Source organism: Lepisma saccharinum, chromosome 17, assembly GCF_977018435.1.
Source record: "Lepisma saccharinum chromosome 17, izLepSacc3.1, whole genome shotgun sequence".
NCBI classification, from domain to species: Eukaryota; Metazoa; Arthropoda; class Insecta; order Zygentoma; family Lepismatidae; genus Lepisma; species Lepisma saccharinum.
In genome coordinates this window covers 49,519,708-49,532,857 of record NC_139245.1, presented here as the reverse complement: position 1 = coordinate 49,532,857, position 13,150 = coordinate 49,519,708, and the positions used below count along the sequence as shown (strand labels likewise).

Below are 13,150 nucleotides of genomic sequence, written 5' to 3'. Positions count from 1 at the left end.
ACATTCGAGAACGCATCTCTTGTCGTCTTGTGCATCCAGAGCAATTTTCCTGACGGTGTTGGTTGTAAGTATATGTTTAACACTCTGGATGCGATACTCTTTTCGCAGAATCGGCTTTTTGGTTTCGAGGCACTCGACGTAGTCTTCAAACTTGAGTTTTCTCTGAGCCACCTGCTTGCCTTTGCCTTTAGCTTTTTTGGTCACAGAACTCTCAGCTTGAATTGCAAATGCTTTGGCACGAAGACCAGCAAACTCTAATATAATATCCCCATCTTTTTCATCCTTTAGTTTGCCAGGTACTTTTTTGTTTCGAGCCAGGATTCCATATTGATTTGGTTGGGGATAGCTCGACGTGTCGAACAAGTTAACGAGGGCTGGAATCGTGGCGATATCTTTATATGCGTTAGCAGTGTGGGCGTGATATACCAGACTGTCCGTATCTGTGTAGAGAAGGTTGATGTTGTTACCATAGTGCAAGCGTAGTATATCATAATATATCTCGAACATTTGCAGCTTCCTTAACTCTAACACTGTGGCACCAACATAGACAGGTTTGTTGAGCTTTACCTCACCACGATTCATGTGTACCAAAGCAAGCTGTTCGTTGAAGATTGTTCGAGATTTAAACAGTGGGCTTGCAACAAGTTTGCGACAACGGTCGACGCTAGTAAGCAACCTTATGTCTTCACGATTTCGCGTGTTTTCCATTGTTTTACCAAATATTATATTATTCATGTCCTTAAAAAATTTGCGATCAAGTTCCGAGGTAGCAGCAGTATGATGTTTGGTATTGAGGTCGATGTATGGCTTCAACCAATTTGAATGGTCGAAAATAAGGACTCGGTGAATTGCCGTAATCGTGACCCCTCGTTGCATCAACCACCGAAGATTTCGGTAGTGCAACCCGTAACGCTTTTTGGGTTCGAAATCCATGATGAGTTTTTGCTGCTTCGACGCAGGTGGACACTTGAATTCCGATACTGGTGGCAGGTCGCAAAACACATCCTGCAGCTTCTCGGAAAACTCGAGGTCCACCTCGACAAAGAAGCCTCGTTCTGAGTCGTCGAAACCTTCTACGTCGAATTTGGAAGGATCAGCCCACTCAAATCCTCCAAATGGAAGTTTTTGCACCATGGAGTGCCCATAAAGATTATTAGCATCCGTGTACATGATGTAGGTGGATGGTTGAGAAGGGTGGTACACGGTCGACATGTGTTGGTTGTTAGCGCGAGCGTACCATTGTGACACCTGGACCATGCCACCCCGAACAAGCTTTTCCACAAAAAGCATCATGTCCACATTGGAAATAAGCTCGAGCTTAACTTTTGTTAGAAGAAGCATGGGCGACCATGCCAGCCCGGAGAGACCGTAGAAGTTTGCAGGGTCCAGCTTGTAGATTTGCATCGCATTTGCGCAAAACGCTTGAAAGACGTCTGCGAGGAGTGTTACATCAAGTTTTAAGTAGGCATCGTGGTATTCTCCAAAATTTCGACAACCCAGCTTGAGCCACATGGACTGAGCATGCTGATATTCTTCATCGCTGATGCCCGAACCTCGCAGCCGGCTGTGAAACTTAGCCTGGGGAGGCAACTCCTCCACCTTGAACTTGGAAGGGTCGCTGACATACTCGTAGGGGTAGACCTCCTTACACCTGAAGAGACTAGCATCCAAGTTCGGGAAATTGGCTGAGGTAATAATTAGTTGATTGTTGTTGAGCATCCCAGCAAGAGCATCGAGGCCTGCCTGGAGAAACCTCAGGGAATCGAGAAACCGAAGTTCTATGCCTTGCACCAATTTAGAGATGGCAATGTAGTGCTCCTCATTTTGTGCTATAATATTAATGCGCACATCGTCGTATCCGAGATGCCTGATAAGGTGATGAAAATCGTACCCGGAGCCGTTATGGAAGAATACGGGGACGAAGTGCGGGTCCTTAGCCTTCAGGTTGCACCCGTTACACCAAGAATCAATATAGCTTCCAGTGAAGTGATCGTGGTGTCGAACCTTCTTATTTTTCCTATTATCAATAAATTTTTCGTTACAAACTGGACAGTTTGTAGCCTCTTCGTGTTTACGCTTTTCTTCGGGAGTTAAGTCTCGCATAGCTATAGGATCTAACAATACTTCTCATATCTCGTTCACTTCTACAATCATCCTCTCCAGAAAATGTTTGGCTGCATCGGGACCGCGATATACATATGGCTCAGGGGTAATTATTTGATTTCATCGCACCACAACATAGGCAAAACTGGAGATCTTGTGAATTTGACAAGGCATGGTCGAAGAAACTTCTGGGTTGGGTTTACAGGTGGACAGTGGTTCAAGGAAGGCCTCTAAATCTGCAATGATAATAGCAGGGTGCTCTCCCATAGCATTATGCGCCCGAAATTGCTCCACAGTACCAGGCTCGGGTAAGACTGCAACCCCAGGCCTGTTGTCGTTACAATAGCGCATGTGGCGGGCAAGCTTCTGGGCAGCAGTGTTGGGATCTTGAATGTGTTGGTAATCTTGTGGTTTTTGATTGTCGAACGTGGACAAGCACCTGCGACAGACTTCTATGCAACCATCATGCTTGCTTTTTTGACCTGAAACTAACCGGGAGAGAGAACGAATAAGCGTGTAATGATAGCAAGTCTCGTTCTTGATAAGTAACAAATTGATTTCTTGTACAGCTTCACCTTCCATGTTGCTCACTCGAATAGCGTATACAATATTTGTGTTCTTAGTAAGGCTGTAAACATTGATAGCTAGTTGCAGGTTTAGTAAGTTGCGTGCACGGGTCTCGAATTTGTTTATGTCCGACAACTGAACTGGGTAGGTAATCCCAGCCATCGCATTTTCTAATTTTGATTCGTAGGGCATGTAGTGGGTAACACGATGCGGATGATCTTTCCGGTGGATACGATGCAGCGCTGCCAGCACCGACCAAAGAAAACATTTCGAATCGCTATTCTGGATGTTTAGAACAGCCTTCTTGACTGCAATTATTGCTGGCAGTGGAACATAACTAGACCCAGACAGTGGGACAAACTTGTTAAGACTCAATTTAAGTTTATGCGGAGTACCACACAACGAACCACCCGAGCCTTCAGCAAGATGTTCTTCCTGTTTGGCGACCAGCTCCTCCAAGAATTCGTCGTAGATACTCTCGAGGTTGGCAACATCTGCCAAGTGCAATATTTTTGCCTTGGTATTATGGTGAAAGCTGTATTCCTCATCAGATGGTTTTTTGTATTGGCATCCCAGCGATGCATAAAATTTAGTAGAGTTTAAAGCCAGTACATCACTTAAGATAGAAATTATCTTGAGTCGCACACTCTCTAGAAAGCTACGTACTAGGGATGGCCAAACGGATCAGGATCCGAAAGTTCCTGATCTGGATCCGGATCCAAAAGTTCCTGACCTGGATCCGGATCCGAAAGTTCCGGATCCGAAAATTTCGGATCTGGATCCGGGTCCGGAAGATTCGGATCTGGATCCGGATCTGAAAATCCGGATTCGGATCCGAGAGTTTCGTATCTCAATCCCATTATAATATTACCACACCTTAAAAGGTATTATGCTCTTCGATTACAAAGAAATTTTTCGTGAGTCCTACAAGAATATTTTTCAAGTGTTGTTCCTAAAATACTTTGCTACGCATCGGCTAACACACTCGTGCACACATGTCAGAGGTGATTTTGTAAATGCCATTGAAACGAATATGTATACATTCGAATGTATTGGAAATGAAAACACACATAAATGTGAGACATTCCATTCCAGGATGAAACCTTTAACACATATAACAAGATAGAAATGTTATACAAAAATTATACAATTGTTCTACAGTTAGAGTTTTACAAATTAAAATAAAACATTATAATATATGCAGTGTTAAATAATTACAAGGGAGGTTATCTAAATATCCCCCTCCGATTTCCATGAAACTTTGCAGTATAGTGGGGCCCAAAGGAAGAATTACGTGTTTTTTTGTTTCAGCTAAAATACTGTTTTAGGGGGTCAAAACCCCCTCAAATGTCAAGATGAAGACAAATTGAAGTGAGGATCTGACCCCTGTGTCCCCCTCCGATTTCCATGATACATGGCAGGTGTATAGTGGGGCCCAATGGAAGAAATACGTGTTTTTTTTGTTTCAGCTAAAAAACAGTTTTAGGGGGCAAAACCCCCTCAAATGTCAATATGAGGACAAATTGAAGTGAGGATCTGACCCCTGTGTCCCCCTCCGATTTCCATGATACTTGGCAGATGTGTGTATAAACGGGCCCAAATGAAGAAATACGTGTTTTTTTTGTTTCAGCTAAAGAACGGTTTTAGGGGGCAAAACCCCCTCAAATGTCAAGATGAGGACAAATTGAAGTGATGATCTGACCCCTGTGTCCCTTCCGATTTCCATAAAACTTGGCAGGTGTATAGTGGGGCCTAATGGAAGAAATACGCGTTTTTCTGTTTCAGCTAAAAAACGGGTTTAAGGGGCAAAACCCCCTCAAATGTCAAGATGAGGACAAATTGAAGTGAGGATCGGACCCCTGTGTAACCCTCCGATTTCCATGATACTTGGCAGGTGTATAGTGGGGCCTAATGGAAGAAATACGTGTTTTTTTGTTTCAGCTAAAAAACTGGTTTAAGGGGCAAAACCCCCTCAAATGTCAAGATGAGGACAAATTGAAGTGAGGACCGGACCCCTGTGTAACCCTCCGATTTCCATGATACTTGGCAGGTGTGTATATAAACGGACCCAAATGAAGAAATACGTGTTTTTTTTGTTTCTGCTAAAAAAAACTGTTAAAGGGGGCAACTCCCCTCAAATGTCAATATGAGGACAAATTTAAGTGGGCATTTGACTCATGTGTCCCCCTCAGATTTCCATGAAACTTGGCAATTGTATAGTGGGGCCCAAAGGAAGAAATACTTTTTTTTTTGTTGCAGCTAAAAAACGGTTTTACAGGGCGAAACCCACTCAATTGTCAAGATGAGGACAAATTAAAGTGGGGATCTGACCCCTGCGTCCCCCTCCGATTTCCATGAAACTTGGCAGGTGTGTGTATAAACAGGCCCAAATGAAGAAATACATGTTTTTTGTTTCGGTAAAAAATTTGTTCTAGGGGGCAACCTTTTCTCAAATGTCAAGATGATTACAAATTGAAGTGGGGATCTGACCCCTGTGTTCCCCTCCGATTTCCATGAAACGTGGCAGGTGTATAGAGGGCCCAAAGGAAGAATTACGTGTTTTTTTGTTTCAGCTAAAAACTGTTTTAGGGAGCAAAATCCCCTCAAATGTAAAGATGAGGACAAATTAAAGTAAAGATCTGACCCCTGTGTCCCCCTCCGATTTTCATTAAACTTGGCAGGTGTATAGAGGTGCCCAAAGGAAGAAATACGTGTTTTTTTTTGTTTCGGCTAAAAAACTGTTTTAGGGGGCAAAACCCGCCTCAAATGTCACGATGAGGACAAATTGACGTGAGGATCATCTGACCCCTGTGTCCCCCTCCGATTCTCATGAAATTTGACAGGTGTATAGAGAGGCCGTATGCCCCCTGTTTCTTCCTATGCCATATTTACGTGGTTTCGGGGTCAGATCCCCACTTCAATTTCTCCTCATCTTGACATTTTAGGGGGGGGGGGGAATGAAAACACACATAAATGTGAGACATTCTATTCCAGGATGAAACCTTTAACACATATAACAAGATAGAAATGTTATACAAAAATTATACAATTGTTCTACAGTTACAGTTCTACAAATTAAAATAAAAAAAGTTCTGGATCTGGATTTCGGATCCGCTAGGATCCGGATCTGGCCATCCCCACTATACACCTCACACGTTTCATGGAAATCGGAGGGGAACACAGGGGTCAGAACCCCTCTTCAATTTGTCCTCATCTTGACATTTGAGAGGTGGTTGCCCCCTAGAACAATTTTTTTGCCGAAACAAAAAAACACGTATTTCTTCATTTGGGCTCTGCAAGTTTCATGGAAATCGGAGGGGGAGACTTAGACCTCCCTTGTAAGTGTATTAATTAATTACAAATCGCGCACGCGCGCACACACACTATATATATATGTGTGTATGTATATTATATATATATGTATATTAGCAGGTAACAATATGTTATAAGCACAGTCTTACTTTCCAAAGAAGCGCATGTGGGATGGCAAAACGGATCCGGATCCGAAAGTTTTGGTTCCGGATCCGAAAGTTCTGGATCCGGTTCTGAAAATTCTGGATCCGGATCCGAAAGTTCTGGAACCGGATCAGAAAGTACCGGATCCGGATCTGAAAATTCCGGATCCACGGACCCGGATCTGAAAAATTTTAGGATCCAGAACCAACCGGATCTGGATTTTGGATCTGCCAGGATCCGGATCTAGCCATCCCTACTATGTACATCGCATAAGCTATCTGAGGTAAAATCAAAATCCTCTAATATATGATCAAAAGCAAACCGGCTTGCTTTTGTTTTCGACTTGACGCGTTTGGCAGATGGTAATATGTTTAAAAAATCTGCTTCAGCCTTCCTTTTGACCGAGGTCGATGGTTGCAGCACAGGGTCTCCAGTACCCTTGCAATTAGGCATATGCTTTTTGACATGTGCAATTGTAAAGTGTTTGTTACACTTAGGACACAATTCGGTTGCTGTTAAATGCTTGCCAGGCACACAGGTACGCCTATGTCGTGCATAATAATGATCACTGGAAATATTTTTCTTACATGTAATACAAATCTTCGTAGGACGCATATTTTTGGGGGGTGTTTATTTATATACGTAGATATGCTGATGTATGATTTTTTTTTTTTTAGATGTCGAATCCACACGTACCGTTGTACAATTAGGTACAAAATGTCGTACAATTAGGTATAAAGTGCAGTACAATTAGGTAGAGAGTATTGCACAATTAGGTACTGAGTGTTGTACAAATAGATACCCCAAAAAAAGCACTACAAGAAAAAATAACTACTCTTCAATCAGTCTCACAAAAACTCAACTACTGTATATACAATTTTTAAAATCAAACAGAAAATATCACCATATAAGAGCAAATCTACGAGGAACACTGCAACAGGACGTCCGTACTCTTCAAGCTGCTCTCGCAGACTGTGACTGACTGCTCTGGCCTCTCTTATATAACCTCGGTTTATTTATGACATATTTTTCATCCAATCAGAAGAGACCACGTTAAGTATGACATATTTTTCCACCAATCAGAAGAGACCACGTTAGATATAAGTCATCATATTACGTCATAATTTGTTGTGCAATCAGAAGATATGAGTCATCACATTACGTATTTTTTTAACTAATTAGAAAACACAATATCAAAAGCATTCGCCTCTAGCTATCTCCGACTGGAGGCTGGAGTTGAGCGTGGACTGCAGGGCCTGCAGGTCGCTTCGCAGCTTCTTGACCCTGACGTCGAGCATGAGTAGCTCGTCGCCATGGTCGTCGCACTTGGTGTGACCGAAAATGTCGTTAGGCATTGTGGTTATTTATTATAGGGTCGGTGATTCGCATTTCTATGAAAAGAGGGATGAGTTTGTCGTAGTCGTCCAAGAGCTCCACGTACAGGCGATCGCCAGCAGACACGTCGTACGTTGTAGTCGCATCCATCCTATCGTGCTTGATGCGATAGATGTTCTTGCCTGAGGAAACATTGGCCTCCCCTTCGATCTCGGGATTCATGTCGAACTTAAGTTTGCCGGAGATGGGGAACCGGTAATAGTTCAAATTGTTGTTGAATACATAGAAGGTTTTGCCCACATCCTCGTCGTACTGGGTCAAAATGCTATTCAAGTGTATAATTAACAGACCGTTAAGTTTAGATAACATGGAAGGCAGCAGTTCGTCGAAGCTCGACGACGACGACGTGGGCTGGACGGGCACTTCCATAGCTTGCTTCCTGAAGCCAAACAGGTTCATAGGCATGGTTATTTTATGGAAACATTTTCTAGCCGTAAGGTTAAAATTTTGGCCCCCTCTTACTACAAATCACATTACATACATACATACGTAGCGTTACAAGAGCCCCCTGCCTCAAAAGAGGTTTGGTTAGCACGCAACAGATCAGTATGCTAGAAAATACAGAGGGGGAGGGGGTAGAATCGATTTTATTTGCCAGTCGAATAGTTCTCGTCGAATCCTATCCAACAAACCTAAAATCGTCATCCTAGCTCAATTAGGAGCCGAGAAAATCAATGTCTTGGAAAAACGTCTTAAGATATTCGTCTCAAGAAAATGTTCTTGAGACAAACCGGAAGTCGACTTTCTTAAAGATTAAGATATTTGTCTTAAGACATCTTCCAAGACCCATTAAGGCGAGCCCCACTCCAAGCCCCATTTTCGGTTGCAGAACTGTCTTTTTAGGTCTACTCTTAATGTTGGTGAACCCCCATCGTAAAAGGCTATGGCGAGAGCCCAGTAGGTTGGCAACCTTGAGCGCGCCACTTTCGCATTTGCCTTACATTATTTTCCGTTAAGGCTGCAAAAAACGTGCCACTTTCTGTCGCAGAACTGTCTTTTTACTGGTAGAGAGAGCAAATAAGCGTGTAATGATGGCAAGTTTCGTTCTTGATAAGTAACTCCTATTTGTAGATTAGCCTCTAGAAGCGGGAATTGACAAACCGGAAGTCGACTTTCTTAAAAATTAAGATATTTGTCTTAAGACATTTTCCAAGATGCTGATAGTCAGTGTTGCCAACTCCTATTTGTAGGTTAGCTTCGCCTGTAAAAGATCACATGGTGAAATTTTCTTGGGGTGGGTTGGCAACCTTGAGCGCGCCACTTTCGCGTTTGCCTTACCGATATTTTCCGTTAAGGCTGCAAAAAACGTGCCACTTTCTGGCGCAGAACTGTCTTTTTACCCCTACTTACACTGTTTCTAAATTATGTTATAAGAATGTACTAAGTAAGATTTAGTGATCTAGGTTAGAACCAATGTTTTAAGGTACTTAGAACCGCAAGGCAATAGTTTTAATTTACCCACTGGTAATACGAGGGTTACAGAAGAAGTTATGGCAACATTTTTTTTTTTGCGAGAATGGGGAACCATCACGAAAATCCGAAATATACAAATGGTTGGGGACAGTTTATGATATTGTGGAATGTATGAACAGTGCAGATCTAGTGTACCAGGTGTGGTATAGGGAAGCTAGATAACATCCTTAAAGATAGCATCGTGCCACCTGTGTTTACAAGTCTGAAAGCACAAGAACATTACAGGATCAAAAGAGGTGCATACTACGGTATGACACTGTCCTCCCACAGTTTCCACCAGCTTCCTGGCATTTTCTGGCATTTCTTCCCGAAGAACGGCTATTTTGATACACAAATGCTGTTCACGCCATGTCATGACGGTTGCTTAAAATTGAATTACCACTGCCCTCTGTACAATAACCGTACTGCTGTGGTAGCTCAGTCATTAGGACATCTGACTACCATGCGAGAGACCTGGGTTCAATCCCAGCAGGGGAGAGCCGGGATTTTTTCCACCTGTTAAAGTGGCTCCGGCACCCACCCAGCATCGTACAAAGTGGGTACCTGGAGGAAACTGGGGGGGTATGGTGCTGATCACATCACCCCCATCTTCGGCTGTGATCAATAGAGTGTGGGGCCCTAACTCCACACATCCTATATGCCTTCATGGCGTGGTGGAAAGCACAGGGGAGCACTTTACTTTTTTTTTACTCTGTACAATAACCGTTCATCACACTGCCATCTAGTAATGTGTCCACATACTACGGGTGTCATGTTCTTAGGGACATACGATCTTATTGTGGTATCATCGTTTAACTTTGCAAGAAATACAGTTGCCATGACTTTTGCTGTAACCCTTGTATATACAAATTTACATAGCCTCCCCCCAAAAAAACTACTTCTTAAAACGAAATCACAAATGTGCCACTGAGTGAGCCAACGGTGCCTGCAGGGGGGGTCACTTGCTCCCCCCCTGAGATATCTAGAAAAAGTTTATGTAATTCGAATGGTGAAATTGTAGCGATATTTTATTACAAAGAATATTGTTTTCTGCAATTTACAGGCTTGGCTGTCAGTTACAGCAATTAACTGTCATGTCGAACAAAGTAACGCGATAATGTTTTCACAAGGAACATTAGAATCATGTTGACTGTGTAACTAGGGATGTGCAGGGGTGGTTGGGATGGGATTGGTAAGGTAATATTTATAATTCTGATCCTTGAGACTGAAAAATTCTCAATTTCCCGACAAGGTTAAAAAAATTCGGGATGGAAAATTCTTTAAATTTCCCAATGTGGTGGAGATCTCAAATGGTACATACTCAAATGGTACAATCACAAAATCAAGATGTTTGCGAAACAGGAAAATACTTTGTTTCAATATCTGTACTCTGCATATCAGATTATATGCACAAAATGGTATGGAATTACAGCATGTGCTATTACAGTTAATTTGAAATTATATAAAGTGAAGTAGAACTTTTTACAGAGGTAAACTGATTTATTATAAGAGAAAGAACCTCAAATCAGTAGTGATAGTACAGCTATATTTTAACCCTGGTGTTTGCTAGAACAAGGGTATTAACACATTCCCGTGTTATTATATGGTAAATACTGGAGATGGGTTGATATGAAAATTTGGCCAATACTGATAAAGTATAATATAAAATTTACCAATTACCGATATTTTTCCAATCCAATATAAAATTCCAGATGGTCCTTGAAGAACCTAAATAGATCATTGACCTTCTTAACAAATGTTTGTTTCCATGTGACTGCGGTGCAAAATAAGTTGCATATTAAAAAAGTAGGGCATGGAGATTATCCATAAAAATTATAACAAAATTGCAAAATTTTGCACCAAATTGCAAGATATTTATAGATAAGTTGATAAAATAAAATATTGGATCAGACCAATACACTGATATGCCTACATTGGCCGATACCAATAAGAGTATCAATTAATCTGTTCCATCCCTAGTAAATACGTATATTCTTTCATCGTGCATATGAAATTCTCATTTTACAATACAAAGTTTAAAATTTATTCTGTTGTGAGGTACACATCTGTCACACAAAATTTACCATCATGTTTGTACCTACTTTCTTTAAGCATCCGTCACTGGCCATCGTTAAAGGAGCAGGCTTGGTTATGCGAGCTGTGATAGAAGAAGGGGAACCTGAAGTTGCAGCCAAGATGCAGGATTTAGCACTGGCCGAAGGAGCTTTACCTCGTCACCTCCTCACGGCTCTTTTTACACATGGTGCAGAGGAGCGGCTCCTCACTCACCGACAGCTCTCCCGTCATCTTGTAGGATTGTGGGTTACAGGACATCCCACTGCAATGGGTCTCCTGAAGAGAATAATGGCAAGTAATATTCATATGTTTCTCTTGGTAGCAAGCACATTTGTGAAAAAGAAAACAAATTCTATGTTTCATACGTGAAGTTTGGTGTTTACACGTTGCGAATTAATTTTGAGGACCCACTGCCTTCATTAACTGAGGATGTAGCATCTAGGACAGAGATGGTAGTAACAGACACTGCATGCTCAGTTAATGAAGGCATTGGGCCTTTCAAATTAATCTGAAAACATCCAAAAATTGCAACTCGGAAACACCAAACTTCACGTATGAAATACTAAAACTGTGTTCACTGCATCCATTATGATATATTTGTTTCTTAGCATTTCAAATTTTCTTTATTAAAGGCAAGATTCAGCCCATGGCTGTTCTGCCAGCTAATCCACTTTATACATGTAACTCATGTACCAAAGAGGAAAGTTACATGGTCCTCATGTTTGAGGGCACACATGTTCACTTTCAGGCTGTCACTCACATTCATGCTCAATATAGGCATGTGGTTGTTCATTAGCTCGTACCCTGACATTATGTTGATGATAGAGCATAGCCTCATTACTGAACACAATCTTCTTTAGGAATTCTTCAGCATTGCCCATCTTATTTAGCACATCTACAGAAAGAAACAAGTCGTTTGGGCCTGTTTGGTAGAGTGACTGTACTAATTGGATTTTTTAACATGTAAAACTCAGACATTTCTTCAGCACTTTAGAGACTGTGGTCTTCTTAAGGCCTAGACTGAACAGGTACACACCTGTTTCTTGGGGCTCTTTAGGTAGCTCTCCCGTATAGCTTGAAGAGTCTTGTCACTAACATTTTGCGTCCAACAAGCTGTCAGTTTCCTTAAACTTGCATTCCCACTGGCGAATGTTATTTTCATGTGGTGGCTCTTCATTGAACATGTGACGATATTCAAGATGAACACACACCAAATTTTGCAAGGCAAAGGACACATTGAACCTCTCTCTGAACTGTAAACATCCTGACTGACTAAGTGGTATGGTTTGCATCACCATCACAACTTGTCACATGACTACTCACCAGTGGCGGATCCAGAAGTTGCAGTTGGTTACAGTGTTTCAGTGTGGTGCCTCACCTTACTGAGAATGAATTCTAACCTACACTTACTCTGTTTTACATAAACAATGTATAGTACTGTAACAAGAAACCAAGCTGACTTACAAGTTCTAGCAAAGAGCATATTGTTTTGCAAAATATAGGGACCCAGGGTTGGAATAGAAGGTTCCCATTACATGCCATTATTATATTGTTATCATAATTCCTCCCACTGCCACAGAAAACAGAAGGATAAGATGAGTAGTAAATTGAATAAACATAAAACAACCTATTCTCTGAAGCGATCTTGGGTTCAGTCCCCTTTGGAGGCACATTGCACACTGGTCCAGGTCCAAATTTTTGCTGTAGGCCCAGTTACGATTATCCTCTCTGAACATAAAATGGACTTAAGAAATATTCTCAAGCCTATTATACTTGGTGATATAAGACAGAACATTCGACCCTTCAAGAATATTAGGCATAATAATACCAATGGTGCAGTGGTAGCATCGTCGCCTTGCAAGGGGTCCTGGGTTCGATACCCGGTGGAGGCACATAGTGGTTCGGATCCCACTTTAAACTGTAGGTCCAGTCCCGATTAGCCTTACTGTGCATAAAGTGGACTTAAAACTCCAAACCAATCAATCAATATCAATAATATATCCTAAAACCCAGCAGTTGGAAGGGGTGATCACCCCTCTTGCCCTCCCCATGGATCTGTGCCTGCTACTCATGTGGCCATCTCCATCCTATTCAACACACT

At 41.9% G+C, this 13,150-nt stretch overlaps 1 protein-coding gene across 2 annotated transcripts in view; it reads left to right on the top strand.

Moving 5' to 3' along the window:
• Window positions 1-13,150, top strand: part of Rme-8 (receptor mediated endocytosis 8) — a 193,259-nt gene that overhangs the window by 73,546 nt on the left and 106,563 nt on the right. For both annotated transcript variants that reach the window (XM_083139435.1, XM_083139434.1), the window contains exon 12: window positions 11,086-11,340. In XM_083139435.1, coding sequence (XP_082995561.1) covers window positions 11,086-11,340 — 255 coding nt within the window. The remainder of the gene's footprint in view (window positions 1-11,085; window positions 11,341-13,150) is intronic.